The 15,171-nt window shown below is 39.3% G+C and overlaps 2 protein-coding genes across 4 annotated transcripts in view; one reads left to right on the top strand and one right to left on the bottom strand.

Annotated features, from left to right (window-relative positions):
• The window catches only part of OFD1 (OFD1 centriole and centriolar satellite protein), a 33,175-nt gene extending 22,614 nt beyond the window's left edge, over positions 1 to 10,561 (bottom strand). The window contains exons 1-10 of one of the 2 annotated variants that reach the window (XM_075264959.1): positions 10,451 to 10,561; positions 9,465 to 9,565; positions 8,497 to 8,694; positions 6,218 to 6,286; positions 6,096 to 6,126; positions 5,606 to 5,713; positions 5,326 to 5,462; positions 4,547 to 4,720; positions 3,940 to 4,046; positions 1,665 to 1,784 (exon numbers count right to left, since the gene is read on the bottom strand). In XM_075264959.1, the coding sequence (XP_075121060.1) occupies positions 1,665 to 1,784; positions 3,940 to 4,046; positions 4,547 to 4,720; positions 5,326 to 5,462; positions 5,606 to 5,713; positions 6,096 to 6,126; positions 6,218 to 6,286; positions 8,497 to 8,694; positions 9,465 to 9,565; positions 10,451 to 10,463 (1,058 nt within the window). In that variant the 5' untranslated portion in view covers positions 10,464 to 10,561. Of the gene's footprint in view, positions 1 to 1,664; positions 1,785 to 3,939; positions 4,047 to 4,546; positions 4,721 to 5,325; positions 5,463 to 5,605; positions 5,714 to 6,095; positions 6,127 to 6,217; positions 6,287 to 8,496; positions 8,695 to 9,464; positions 9,583 to 10,450 lie in introns of both variants that reach the window. The other variant, XM_075264960.1, reaches the window with a different exon arrangement.
• Positions 10,562 to 10,688: 127 nt separating this feature from the next.
• TRAPPC2 (trafficking protein particle complex subunit 2) lies at positions 10,689 to 14,689 on the top strand. 2 transcript variants are annotated; one of them, XM_075264957.1, is made up of 5 exons: positions 10,689 to 10,765; positions 12,352 to 12,465; positions 13,467 to 13,615; positions 14,314 to 14,395; positions 14,518 to 14,689. In XM_075264957.1, the coding sequence occupies exons 2-5, from the start codon at positions 12,373 to 12,375 to the stop codon at positions 14,614 to 14,616; spliced, it is 423 nt and encodes a 140-aa protein (XP_075121058.1). In that variant the 5' UTR covers positions 10,689 to 10,765; positions 12,352 to 12,372; the 3' UTR covers positions 14,617 to 14,689. The 2 variants fall into 2 exon arrangements, with proteins under 2 accessions (XP_075121058.1, XP_075121059.1); XM_075264958.1 differs by having other exon boundaries at positions 10,700 to 10,791.
• Positions 14,690 to 15,171: the final 482 nt, after the last annotated feature.

Raw genomic sequence — 15,171 nt, 5'->3', positions numbered from 1 at the left:
AGTAGGACACAAAGCTTTCCCACATATAACCATGATAATCATAGATGCAGGTTGGTGATAGTTTCCCGTGAGGAAGTCTCTGTTTTCTATAGAAGAATATCATTCAAAAGTGAACCTCACCTAAATAAGCTACTGACTTAAAAAAATGGATTATTTTGTGTTCTGGCGACTTATCACTGTCATAGGAAGATAATATAGAACCAAACTTTCCATCTATTATCTACACCCTTTTTACTGCTGTTCCCGCTTTTGAGTGCAAGCGATGATAAAGATTATTTGGATCCATTTACAATTCCTGTTAAAGGGTTTTCCAGAATTTTTATTTTTATTTATAGGTGTGATAGTGCTAGTAATGGATTAAATAAGTACACCCATATACCTTTAACAGTGTTTGGGGTGATTTCTGGGTGTCTCTGGCAGCTGCTGCATTCTCTGCTTTTGTTTACAGGTGTGGCTTCCTGCTGTGCAGATTCCTGTGTAGCTCTCACTCAGCCCCCTCCTCTCTCACACCTACACTCCAACTCCCTTTCTGGCTCAGCCTAGCAATCCCTCCCTCCTTTCCCTAGCTAACCTATTCCGCCCACTACTAGAAGACAGGAAGAGGAGAGGAGCCGTCCCGGACACTGCTTCAGGAATATGGGTAATTAAAGATTTTTTTTTTTTCTTATTGAAGTAAATGAGAAGTTAGGCGGGGGAGGGGGGGTTAGTTTAGGGGTTAATTTTTAGTTTATCCTGGACACCCCTTTAAAGGACTTATCTGCTTTAGGCAACCTGTTTTTGTTAGTGGAGTTACCTGGTGATAAGCTGATCACAGGGTGTCTTGCTGCTAGGGCCTGCTGAAATTCTTCTGCTGTACTATTGGTGAAATGAAGCATTATAATCCCTAATGATATGAACAGGTTGCTGATGTAATAAATAGCCATAATAAGTCCTCTAAAACAAGTCACTTTGTTGCCATTCTTCAATCCAAATAACTGATGAGTTTGTGGAGTATGTGAAAACCCCTTCACCTGCCTAAACAACGATCAGAATTCCTTTGTCTTGTGTTCTCATGTGGGCATAGAAGTAGAGAAGCAAGAGAAGCTTTAGGTTTCTCATTGATATCGTCATATAGGATAATGTAAAGGGTTGCTGCATTTAGTCGGTTCTACATAAAATATCAATGCCTGCGCTTGTGGGGAGAAATGCTGTCTGAGATCAGGATCAATGTGCAAAGAAATTCCCAAAGCAAAATGGATTTGGACTTTTATCCCAGGAGCATGTAAAGCTCCACACATTTAATCCGAAATTCTCCATTAAGAAACTCCACTACGATAGCAAAATGCTAATAGTGCAAGTATACTAGGACCTCCCTGAAACCTGAGCCAGATTTTCCTTTAAGTACTTGTATACTTGGACTACCATGGAGAAAATTACCTTTGTCATACTTACATGGCAAGGCGCCTTCTTTTTGATGTGATTTGGAAAAGCTTGGCTTTCTTTTGTGCATTTGGCAGTGAAATGGTTATATAAATCATACTACAGTCTAGTGTCAGTAGGTGTTTTACTGTTCATACACATTTAAAAAAATACGATACTTATCTTACAGGAATGTCTTTAACCCTTCTCGCCTAGAAAAGGCTATTTTATACTGTTGTAATAGATCATATAAGTAGACAACAAACCGTAAACATTCATCTTTTAGCTTCTGTGCAAAGGTATCTTCAATATTCTTTGCATCCAACTCTCGCTTCCGAAGCAACTCATTCACACTTCTGTTCTTCTCTTCTTGTAACTTTTGAGCTCTACAACAAATGACATTGATAACATTAATACACCATTATAGTAAGCTATTGAAGATTTAAACAAAAACATCTGTAAGGCTGAGGCCCCGCATAATGGGTGTAGCAAAAAAGCACTGTGGAAGAAAAATGCAACATATAACAAGGCCTATCTGAAAATGACACAACATCAAGATGGAAATGTAATTTTACCCATGGTGTGAGTGAAGCAAAGGGCGAGAGATGGAGCTGCGAGCCAGGGCCACAGACCCGATGCGCGTTTCAGCACAAGGCTTCACCAAGGCCCAGACCCTGACTTGGGTCCATCTTTGCTCCTTATTTGGATACCGCTGGTGTTTCTATAAGTATAATCGACATGCTGCGATTTCAAAAACCGGCAATGGTTTTTGAAGTCGCAGCATTTCCATTGCGCATATTTTTTCTGCAATGTTTGGATGTGATTCTAGTGAACTACAGAAACTGTAAAGCACTGCTGCTTTTACCACAGAATTTATGCCATGCGGCGCCCTGGCCTAACAATGTGTTTTTCGTACACTCCCATTTTTACATCATTTTAGCTTCACTTGAGGGGCTTGTATACTGATGTATAAGGGGCTTATGATACTGATGACCTATCCTTCCTTATAATTTAATAAATAGGTTATCAATATCAGATCACAGTGGGTCCGATACCCATCACCCTGACTATTAGCTATTCATAGCAGCTGCTGGAACTACACACATAGATAAAAGCAGGCGTCTCCATTCATTGTATAGTGGCTGGGCCAGGATACTGCAGCTCAGCTCCCATTCAGTTGTGTAGTTCCAGATCTGCTGATCAGTTGGAGTGCTGTGTGTCAGACCGCCACTGGTCTAACAATAATAACTGACGAATTATGTAAATATTGTAGTGCATGGAGCTATGAATTTTATTCATTGTGGTATCTAGTTATGGTTTTCATTCATTGTAGTGGTTGAGTCTTGTTGAATGTCTAATACGGTACATATATGGTAATTCCAATTCCGTTCCACATTTCAGGATGCATGTGATCAACTAAACAGAATGTTACTTCAGTGCAGACTGTTAAATAACTTGCAGGCAATTACAAAGAAGATAGGAGACTGTGTGTGGCTTCCAGATCAGACAGTCCAACTGCTGCTCTTAATCTATTGCCTGGGGAACCTATATCGAACAATGGTAAAACATAATATCAAAGACTCATTGGTTTACAGTTATGTTTCAAAACCACTGATGTACCAAAATATGGCCTGGGAACCCTGACAAGTCAGTGGAATCATATCAGCAAAATTAGCCAGACACCTCATAAGTGGAAGGTGCCAAGAAAGGGTCTGGGTTAAGAGTCCTAGAATGGATGATGGACAGGATCCCCTTCATCAGATATCAGGTGATATATTCTTTCCAACTTCCTGCCAAGCTCTATGGCAAGATTTCTGTTTCTTTAGAATATTCCCTTTTTATTGTTTATGTTGTTTGCTTGTATAATCTTAAAATTTAATAAGATTGTTATCTTTCAGTTGGCCAGTGTGTGTCAGAGGGCGCAGGTGTGATTGGTCAGGGTGTATTGGTGAATCGTCCACTGTAAGAAATGGGTGATGGCAGCTATTTATGTGGAAGAATGGGTAATGTCAAAGTAGTGGGAGATTCAACTCCCACTGCAAGGACTGGCACATGCAAGAGGTGGTAAGGTCTCAGAGGCACAAGCTGAAGGCTGGCCCCCGTGCGCCAACTGCTTCAATTATATAACAATTCAAAATTATTTTTCTCCAAATCTACAAAAGTTATATACAGTACATAACAAAGGTACATTGTTTTATATTTTACATTTAACGCTGTAATGTGCTCTGTAATACAATGTTGACATTTGAGTATGCTTGGGGAAGGTGACAATTTCACTTTAAAATCATATGTATTATATACTAGAAATGTTATATACTAGAATGTCATATCTGAAGAAGAAGCCGGGAGCTTCGAAACGTTATATTCTGTCATCATTATGAGTTAGCCATTAAAAAAAAGGTATCAACTACTGAAGACTTTCAAGTTTGATTTTTTTTTTATATTTCCTACCCACTGGCTAACACGGTACAAAAACAACATTTTCATTACAGAAATAATAAATGAATGCAACAAGATGTGCAAAGAAATAATCAAACATACAGTTCAAAAGCTTCAATACGGTGGCGAAGATCCACTTCTCGATTTTGTACTGCCTCAATCTCTTTGAGCAGAGTCTGTCGCTGTGCATACACTTCCTTGGATTCAATCTGTAGAGAGAGATGATGACCATATAAACACTACACATAGTAATGGTCTTAATAGCATTCCCCATGGTCACTTGTCTATTCCTAACAGAACAGAATTGGTGGGCTGACTGCTAGGTCCAGATTTATCCCTGTGGGTCATATTTTCAGAAACTAACAACTTTCATATTGTGACATCAAAGTAGAAAAATTATGGAAACTCCTCATGTCTACATCCTGGGGCAGCCAACTAAAATAAAATAGATAGCAAGAAAGAGCCACCCAATGGATCACTAAAAGCTCAATATTACAACTAGAATTATATCTCTAATACTGGATTCATGATTGGTATATACAATCCTTAGAGCTACAGTGCCAGGAAACATGAAGAGAATTATATATAGATAAATGCAATAGAGATGAACAGTCACAAATGAACTGTGTGCTCTTATTCACAAACCTGAGCCTATAAAATGATCATTTATCCTATGACATAATAATACATCATACAAAATTGCCATTACCTCCTGTTGTCTCTGAAGTCGCTCTATAGCATTCTTCTCTCGTGACACTAAGCCGTCATATTTCATCTGGTAGCTCCTTTCCAGTTCTCTCCGTAAATCAGAAATCTCCTTCTGAGATTTTTCTTTTTCTTCTAATTTTATTTTTGCAAGTTCAACATCTTTAAAGTGTTGGAACTTGGAAAAAAAACAAAATCAAAAATTGAATGGAACATTAAAATTTGTTCAAAATTATCTGTGATTAAAAGTGTATACTAGTATAAGCCTCAGAATAACAAACTCTGCATACTCACCTCTCCATTCAGCCAGGGATCCTGCACACAGTCATTTCAAGTAATGAAAATGGGTATCTGCTGCCATTCAATCTATGACTTATCATTTAATCTCAGGGGCTAACCAAAACCTTCACCAGTAAATTCACATAAGGCTTCACCGCAGGCTGTGAGTGATCACTTTACATGAGATCTCCAATTTAAAGAGAGATTATCAGCTTCCAAATCACTCCATAAGGAATTATGTTGTTGTGTAAGTCACTTTAATAGCTAATAAATGTAAATGGCATTCGAGGCATGGCAGAGTCTGTTGTTGACGCTGGGAAAATGGCGCCTAGGTCACCTTCAACCAAAGTGCCAGGGATCTTAATGCCTGAGATCAATCCAGGCACTAGCGCTGACTCTCTGTTGTATAATACAGCCAAGACCTGGTGGCTATGGAGGCCACTCAGCTCCTGAGCAGCTGCCATATTTAAATACCCGACATCTCTTGTACAAAATTATACTAACCTTTAGAGACATTTCCTGCTGGAGCTGGTCCTCAATTTCTCTGCGATACTCAGAAAGCTTGCCCTCCAGGGACTCAAATTTTGAACGTTTTGGATACATTTCTTCAAATTGTTCATCAATAAATTTCAGCTTCTCAACTGAAATGGAACAGGAAAATGTAATAAATTCAATATTGAGGTAAGAAATAACACACCACCTCAGCATATTTACTATACATATAAATGATAGCTGTTAAGGTAAAATAAATAAATAAATAGTTGCATTAATACATAAGCAATACCTATTGACTCCTTGTAAGGAGATGTTGTAATTGTTTGGGTATCAACATCTCTGCCATCTCTCTGGAGTTGGTAGCCCATTAACTCTGCCAGAATTTGTAGAAGAAACCCTTGAAAACAGAAGAAAACATTGCCATACATCAAGATCATTTATATCAAACAAAAAAAGAAGCTAGTAATAAAATGACTGATGCTATGTTCACATCTGCACTCAGGACCGCTAAATAGCAGACACCAACAATGCGCGACAGACCCCATTGACTATAACGGGATCCATTGGGTGTCTGGTGTTACTGAAACCGCTGGGTGAAAAAGTCAGACCTGCAGCACTTTCCTCTGACAATTTTCAGTGGTCATTGCGAAGGAGTCTCCAGATACAGACTCCAGCTCAGATGTGATCCCAGCCGTCCAAATATTTTCAGAACTTTTAATTATTTTTTTTGACAACAGAAAATAACAAAAATCTATAGCTCAAAAAACAAATAACTGTACCTTTACTACTGCCATTCTGGTAGGCTGAGGTCTGTGGAAAAAAAACAAAGCAATAAAAATTAACAAACATACAACCATAAAAGAGGCAGAAAATTACATTGACCAATAAAAATACACATTACCAGAGATTTGTAGAACTCAGATGTAGGGTTGATTTTCATCAGCTGCATTATATCATGGATCGAGAAATCCTTTATGTAAGAAAATAACGAGAATTTTTTTAATATGATGCTTCTATTTCAGAGTGGTGCAAAAATAACAAAGCTTTGTTCATATCAGGCTGGCAATGCATGCTTGGCATATGCACACCAGGATAATTTCCCAATATACACACTGATGTATCCACAGATATCAGAATCCAAATGTATATCATTGAACAGATCTGTTTTAGGTGTGAACCTCGTGTAAAATATTTGATTCAAATAAACACGCCCGGCTGGTTTTTGGAGCAAATTTTGTGGCAGTATCCCAAAATCTCTCCCCCCCCCCCCCCACCAAATCAGCTACAAATTCATAAGGGCCCATTCAGTTGCAGAAAGTGAATAGAAATTGAGCTGGACTTATACCTCAGATCCTTCTCCTTTTTCCAGCCCTCCATCTCACCAAAGTGATGAGTAGGGATGATCAGATGAGCGTCTTGCACTGCAGGTTACCTGGCAAGATCGACTAGGTCAGAATTTGAGGTGCAATCTGCCTGTAAATCAGTCCCAAAATACACCATGTGAATGTACGCTAAGGGTACACCAAAAGGTACGTTCTCAAAGTATAATTTGGGGAAGGATTCAAGGTAGTCTTCTAACCCAAAATCCTCTCCAAAAACTGTCCTGCATCTATCTCCCATTGTTTTCAGTGTGAGGTAGTGATGGACGCCTCTTTTGTCTGCACACTGAATCACCATGGAATCTACAAGCGAAGCTTATATATGAAGCTAATCATGTTTGCAAACCCACACCAGAATGCTGAGGTTTGGCTTCTACTTTCCACCACATATTCAACAAGGCCAGTTTTTGGAGGGGCTTTAAGGCAAAAAAAAAAAAAAAAACACCTCAAATTCCTCTCCAAGTAACACCATGTAAACTAACCCAAAGGGGCATTCAGCAGTTTCCCACTGCAAAATTGCTATGAAATTGAAAAACTGAAATTGGGTGGTTTTTGCCTGCAGCTCACCTGTAGATTTCTTTGCTGTACCCCTGCAGTTTCCAACCTTTCTATTGCAGTGAATGGAATCTGAGGTAAAACCCAAAGTCATAACTGACATGCTACAGGTTTGAAATAGGTTTACACAGGGTGTGGATGGGATTTTCTTTAAATCTTATCCATAATGATACAACTGTAATCCGCTGCAAATTCACCTAATGTGTCCCCAGCCTATTCGGTTAAGTCTTCAGCAGTTCTCACAATAGAGTGAAATAGAAGAAACGATAGGCGACATTTAAAAGCAGATGCAAATGATACAATGACAAGCATAAGGGTAACAATATTCTTTGCTCCATATCTCACCATCCACTACAGCTTCGAACGTGAGACTACCACCATTTTAGACAATCATCTTGGCTATCTCATACATACATTTGACTTGCAACTATTTAGCATATGATTATTTCTGAAGATTCTTGTCATGTGACTGTATTGTTACTGTTTTGCTCTTGGTAATGGAAAAGTCTTTTTTTTCTTGTATACTATAAATTAGAACCTGTTCTCACATTCCCTAATAGTTCAGTGTTGGTTCCCAAGCGAAAGGTCACTGGTTGAACTCAAGGCATGCCATGTCAGCCATGAAGAATATTTCCCAAGAAAAGAGAAACAGCATCATCCAGCTCATCGATAGAGGTCTCTTGACCAAAAAAATTGCCAAACTGCATCATGTGAGTGCCATGACAGCTGGAAGAATAAAAAAATTCAGTTTCACAGCCAAAAGGTGTTGGACACTTGACCAGGATCGATGGTGGTCTCAATGCTGAGATATATGTGAATATCCTACAAGACAAGTTACTTCATACACTCAAGTACTTTGGGTATGAAAAGGATGACATTGTGTTCCACAAGGAAAACGATCCGAAGTGTATCTCAAGTTTAGCAAAGAAATGGTTCAATAACAATGAGGTAGAGGTGCTGGATGCCCCCCTCAAACCAATTGGACACTTGTGAGTAGAATGGAAGAAAAAGCTGTATTCCTACTCAAGTTAGTCGACCAGTTTGCACCAACATTGAACATGTAGAAGAGACCGAGGTCGAGATACGTTTGAATCTGATCAAGAGCATGCCCAGAAGGATTCATGCAGTGTTGAAAGTCAAACAGCAAAACAGTAACAATACAGTTACACATGCCAAGAATCTACATAACTACTAATATGCTAAATAGTTACAAGTCAAATTTATGTGCGAGCCAAAATCAACTCACCTTTTCTTTCTCCAGTCCACACTCTGGGAAGAAAACAGAGAGCGAGAACTCGTAGCCACATCTTCTCAGGTGATCTGCCACTAGGCTATTACAGGCCCTGTGTAATAATGAATCTCTAGAGTCAAGAGGAGACTGAAGGGTTTCACTGCTAACTACGCGGAGCTTCAGATCTTGAATGAGCTGATTTCTGAGTTGTGTCTTGTGAGAAGAAATGAATAAGAAAGGGTTAATCAATGTAAAAGGGAAATGCTGATTTCAAGCATTTGTAGTTTTTCAATCTACCCTCTGGAATTATGTAAATGAAGCTTAAAGAGGTTGTCCAGGCAATCAATTATTTTTAAAATGGGCGGGGGAAAAAAATATATAAAAAATATATAAATTTTAAAATATATAAATTAATTATTTAATTATAAATATATAAATTAAATATATAAATTAAATTATAAAAATATATAAATTTTATATAAAATATATAAAATATAAAATATATCATACTCCCCTGTCCCCATTACTCCAGTGTCCTCCCAGGGCAGTCCGGTCCTGCAGCTCGGTTTTCTTCTTGCTGTGGAATTTCTCTCTGGCTGTGACATCCCGGTTACCAATGAGCGGCCTCATCAGTCACGTGACCACTGAGGTCAACAAGCAGCCTCAGCAAGGGCAGCAGGTACTTCCGCCAGAAGACAACAACGAAGCTGCATGACCGGACTGAGTGGTGGAGGAGTCGGAACCCTGGGAAAAGGAGAGTGTGTTTTGGTTTTTTTTCACCGCTCCTGGACGATTTAAAAAAACAATTTGGATGTCCATTTTTGCCTGGACAACCTCTTTAATCACAGTATGCCACTTCCTAATATACTCAATATGATCAGGGCTATGGAATTGTTAGGTCAAACCAATGACTGACTATTTCTCTCCTTCATATATAGCTGACAGTCATGGTCAGAATGAAACTGCAAACCTTTTCTAATTACCTTCAGTGAATCCAAAACACCTTTCTTTTTAAATGTCTGATAAAGCCTTTTCCGCAGTTCTTCTTGGGATAACGATTTCCGCTCACTTTGAGACATTTGGCCTGGAAAAGTGAAATCTCTTAAAAAGTAGAATATAACAGTAAAAGTTATTAAAAGTTTACCAATCTTAACTTTTGTCTACATTTCAGTATATTTGCATTTATAAGTAGTCACAATTTATACCAGCCGGAATTCTATCTGTGAAAATAGAAAATCCAGGATGTTGGACTTACAGGTAGCTGATCCCATAAATATTACTGTACATTTTAAAGTAGTTTTCCCTTTTCATAATTTTCTACAGAACAGCTATACAAAAAATACACAATATAACTGGCTCCACAGTACTGTGACATGTACATATTATATATTCCTGCAATTCACAGCTGCATTCTACAAATGCTGCTTAAAAAGTGAGTGTATATCACTAGATGCCTGATTCTTGGTCTCCAATTCCAAGAATGAAGGATCGCAGCATCATAAAGCACTATAGCCTAGCAACCTAAAGTCATCCCAACCACCTCTATAGAAATCTATTCTGCAGGAAAGCAAAATAGCTAAACATATGTGATATATACAGTATATTCCCAATGCCAGGGCCAGGAAATACTGCGGAGGACACAACTGAGCATGTGCGACCACCTGAACAGAGCACAGCCAATAGTTGCACCCTGCTGATCAGTAGCGTGAAGTCAATATAAGATTTTGTTTTGGATTTTGAAGAACATTTTGGGGAACAAACTCACTTCAGGTTATATAAATCAATGAAGTGTAATAATCAGAAATCTATTGTGACAGACGGCTGCACCACTCAGGACTCACAACAATAGATACATAGCAGATCTAGGATTCTATCAGAAACAGCCCGCATATACACACAGCCAACCCTGGATTGTCCCAATTTTGCAGCAGTTCATAAACCACATCGCTGTACATAATGTAACACTCACCTCCCTGGAGCATACAGCTGCGTCCCCACTATTAACCACCAGCTTATGGATAAACACAGCCTCACATAACCGTCTAGATTCCTACTTGCATGGCAACCAATGATACCAAGAGCTCAGCACTAACACCAATCAGGTTCAAAGTAGCCGCCCATTACCAGAATCCAGAGTGGAGTTCCGCGTTCCAGACCTCGCTTTCAAAAGATTACAGTTTATTTTAAATAAAGTTTTTTTTTATGTTGAGAATGTGACGTTTGACGTCATTCCTCGGTGACAGACCGCCTAGTTTGCGGATGTGAAGCTGTGCACTGGGCAGAGGTGAGTTCCGGGGAGTCGTGCACTGTGTAAGCCTGGGATATAGGGGGTTAATGGGGTGTCCTCAGATGTAGCAGAGCAGCATCTTACCTGCAGTCATACAGGAATTAGCTCTGCATACTCGGCTCTGCTACCTTAGCCTGTGGTTTTGTATTGGTTTCTTCTGGTTCTAGTTGGCAGAGAGGTTCTATTGGTTCGTTACATTCCCAAGCTCACTGGATGACCATAAACCAAGTTCTCCCCATCCATAGGCTAGCGTATAACCTGGAGCAGTGCACTTGCTACCTGACTACTGCCCCTTTCTCCTTGCCCTGTTCTTTTGATCAGTAGGGGTCTGCACAGTCACATCCCCTCTTATCTGAAAGTTATTCCCTATGCTATGGATAGGACATAGTAACATGCTTTTGTAGGGAAACCACTTTAAATGGGGCCTGTACAGCTATGTTCACGTATTTGTCTCTCCTCTTTGTGGCAGAAGGAGACAAATAATTGAAGGAACAGGCACTTTCCTTATGTAAAGTATATTACAGGCTTTGCTCCCTTCTCCTGCACTATTAATTTATGTGGCAAAAAAATAAACGTTTACTTATGGTAGGTTAACACTAGTGCCCATGCGGACCTGAACAGTAGAGAGCCCATCTTCTAAAAAAGCTGTTCCCTACGTCCCCATAGACTATAATGAGGGGCTGCCAGTTTTATACTGGAGGGTAAGTTCACACTGAGGAATTTGGCACAGATTCTGAGGCTGGTCCCACCTCAAAATCCAATCAGTCCTGAATCTGCATGTCATTGTATTAAATGCTAAGCAGAAAATGATACAAGAGGATGGAGGGAAAAAAAAGCACTCTCTTGACTTTGCCATAGAACTTGCGGTGTGAGACATTCTCCTGATGAGCCCCATTCATCTGGGGAGATGCTAGAGTGGCCTGGTATGCTGCGGATCCAGGAGGTGGCGCTGCCTCTTGTGACTGTTCGTATGAGGCACCACCTGCTGTATCCACGTCAATCCAGGTAGCTTAGGGTTGCATATAGTAGAGGCATAGTCAGCTTCTATTTCAGCAATTCAAAATTTGAAAGTGTTGCGGCTCTGGGTGTGTTAGCTGTGGCAGGCTGAGCCTACCAGACCACACAACTAAAATTCCCAGAGCTGTGGTAGCGCCACCTACTGAGTCCACGACTCATTGGATTTAAACCGCTCCCTCTTATTCTCAATCCTTTCTTCTGAGACTTATCGAGTAAAGGACATGGCAAAAGACGAGGGCTGGTGGAGAGGAATAAGAGGTGGAAGTCAGTCTCAAATTCCTCTTCACCTTCAACTGTGTGAACATCCCTTAATAGTTGGACAGTGTAAACTTAGACAAAGTCTTAAGCATGGCTGTAATATCGGTAGACCAAATCACCAACTACTATTTTATCACTCCCCGACTCCAATCCAGGTCTGAAATGCTCCAGATTTATCACTGGTTCACCTGCATATAGGCTTTTTTTTTCCTTTTTTTAATATGAAAAATATGACAGAACACTGGAGTAATTTAAAGTACATCTACCCTATTGTCTTCTGTTATATAAAATATCTGCTTGTGTTTCAGGTGTCTGTAGCTCCAAGGACCATGTCCGGCAGCTTCTATTTTGTGATTGTGGGACATCATGACAATCCAGTGTTTGAGATGGAATTTCTGCCTCCAGGAAAAACCGAATCCAAGGTCCTTAGTTACTACTTAGTGTTTTATCACATTTCTGACAGTAGTGTCTAGTAACCATACATGCAATAATCCTTTAGTCTTCCAACCAATAGCTCAGTGGCATCTACCCTCAGTGCCTGCTGGGAGCTGTTTCCCAACAACCTCAGTTAGAAAATGTCTCAAATTTACTTTGTAATCCTTCTTGGTTAGGTGTCTTTTAAAAGTAAAAACCTTTCAAGGAGTCATTAATGAAATCTATTCACTATCCACAGGACAGGGGATACATTGGGAGATCACAGTGGTGGGACAGATGAGAACTGGGGTTCCAGAGTTCTTTGTGTGAACCCAATGGCAGCGTGTATATATTGTTACAGACAGAGCTCTGTACTCTGTTTTCTACATCATTACAATAGAAGTGAATAGAGCGGTGGCCATGTACTATAAGCTCTGAGTACAGCTTACATGCTGGCTCTTTAGCCTGCCTCTCATCTCCCTGCCCTGTATACTTTTTAGCAAAGTAATTTATACATCTGTTTTAACCTTTATTACAATTTCCTTACCGATCTCTTGTTATTGCTGATCGCCTTCTGCAGTCTTTATCTTTCTTTGTTCCATCTTTTACTATCTTTCCAACAGATAGTGAAAGGCATTGAGAGAGAAGCTGTACAGTTAGTGATCTGTACTAGCAACATGTCTTAGTTAGGGACAGCTAAATAAAAGAAAAGTCATTTCTTATCATATATGTATGCACAGCAAGGACAGAACCTGCCACAGCATGTATCAGTAGCCTTATTCGGCATATATAGAACACACTATACAAGCTGAATACGGAGCACACAAATACTTTGGAGACCGTTTTTGTTTTGTTTTATGTTTGAATAAAATTAATAACGGTTCCTTAGTAGAATATGTTAAAAAAAAATATATATTAAAAAAAGCAAAAACTTTAAATAACACTATACCTAATGGCCTATAAAGCTTCATATGTGTGATTTGTCTTCATATTTTCATAACTTCCCAAGGATGATCATCGACACTTGAACCAATTCATAGCACATGCTGCACTGGACCTTGTGGATGAGAACATGTGGTTGTCCAATAACATGTACCTCAAGACAGTGGACAAATTTAATGAATGGTTTGTTTCTGCATTTGTAACCGCTGGACATATCCTTTTTTTTTTTCTCACATTAACTTTTAGGGGAAATATATGGGCGTACTGCATTCTTATATATTTTAGAGTTTAACTTCACACTTGTGACTGTGGTTAACTATATACTCTTCCTGTGAGCAAATAGTATCAACACAGAATGGCTTGATGAACGCTCAATGTCCGCTTTTCTAAGGGATCTGTACTAGCAGATTGTGGTGGGAGAAACTTGGATCTTTACAATGGTTCCACTCCTAGTCAACACTTTTCAGTTTTGGTGACCTTTGGAGTTGTGACCTCATGTCACCTGATTATGACTGAATTGTCTTGTCATTCAAAGTAAGGTCACTGGAGTTGTTTGCCATAAATGTTATAATTTTAAAAGTGCGGGAAAGTGGGCACGGGTAGCCCACTTAACTCCAGATTTATCTAATGCAACTTTTTAAACAATTGCCATCTCACACCAGTAGGGGGGTGGAGTAGAATGTGAAGTAAAGCCTGGTTCACATCTGTGTTTGGGAATGGAACACTGAACACGTTAAAAAGCAGTGAGCAATGAAAGCACATGGACCCCATAGACTATAATGGGGGTCCTTGTTTTTTTCCTTGCGGCGCCCGCACGAATCAGGTGGAAAGGAAAATAGTTATATGATAAATCTCCACCAATGTCTTTTTGTTATTTCTGAATTTTCCTTAGCATTGTTGCTTTCTTTACATATGAGGTTTATTATGCTGCATGATGTTCGACAAGAAGATGGAATTAAAAATTTCTTCAATGAAGCTTATGACTTGTATATTAAGGTAAGCTATATTTCTATGCCTATGTTACTGTGTTCAATGTGTGTGTATATATGTGTATATATATATATATATATATATATATATATATATATATTACACCTGTTATATTTTTCTTTTTACAGTTTGCCATGAATCCATTTTATGAAGCAAATACTCCAATACGATCGACTGCATTTGACCGCAAAATACAGTTCCTTGGCAAGAAGCATCTACTAAGCTGAATAAAAGCGTACATTTTGAAGCACAAGTGTGTGATCCTACAAATATTACAGTCAGTGGTGGGAGTCACAAATGGAAAGCCTTACCTGCAAATAACCTAGTATTAATCTTTAAGGGATGCTGAATTGGTGAATCCGGACTTGACTAAATAAATAACATATGTCAGCTCACCCACAGATCTTCTGATTTAAAAAGAAAAAAATGTCCATTACCTTATGAAGAAAGGAAGGTGCTCGGAAAATTCGGCCTCTCAGCCCAAGGTGTAAGTACAAGCGTCCATGAATTGAAAAAATCCAGCATCTATTCCTTTGTATAAAACGTAACTTTTATTATGAAAAAGTTTTCCGGAGCATGAGCCGCTCCATAAAATCAAATACAAGTATGCATGATGGCAGAGATGAAATGACGTCTGACTGACGCGTTTCGGGGCGTTATTGTAGCCCCTTAATCATAGTCTATGATTAAGGGGCTACAATAACGCCCCGAAACGCGTCAGTCAGACGTCATTTCATCTCTGCCATCATGCATACTTGTATTTGATTTTATGGAGCGGCTCA

Source organism: Leptodactylus fuscus, chromosome 2 (assembly GCF_031893055.1).
Source record: "Leptodactylus fuscus isolate aLepFus1 chromosome 2, aLepFus1.hap2, whole genome shotgun sequence".
Taxonomy (NCBI): domain Eukaryota; kingdom Metazoa; phylum Chordata; class Amphibia; order Anura; family Leptodactylidae; genus Leptodactylus; species Leptodactylus fuscus.
The sequence above is the reverse complement of the archived record's forward strand: the minus strand, read 5'-3'. Positions and strand labels throughout refer to the sequence as shown.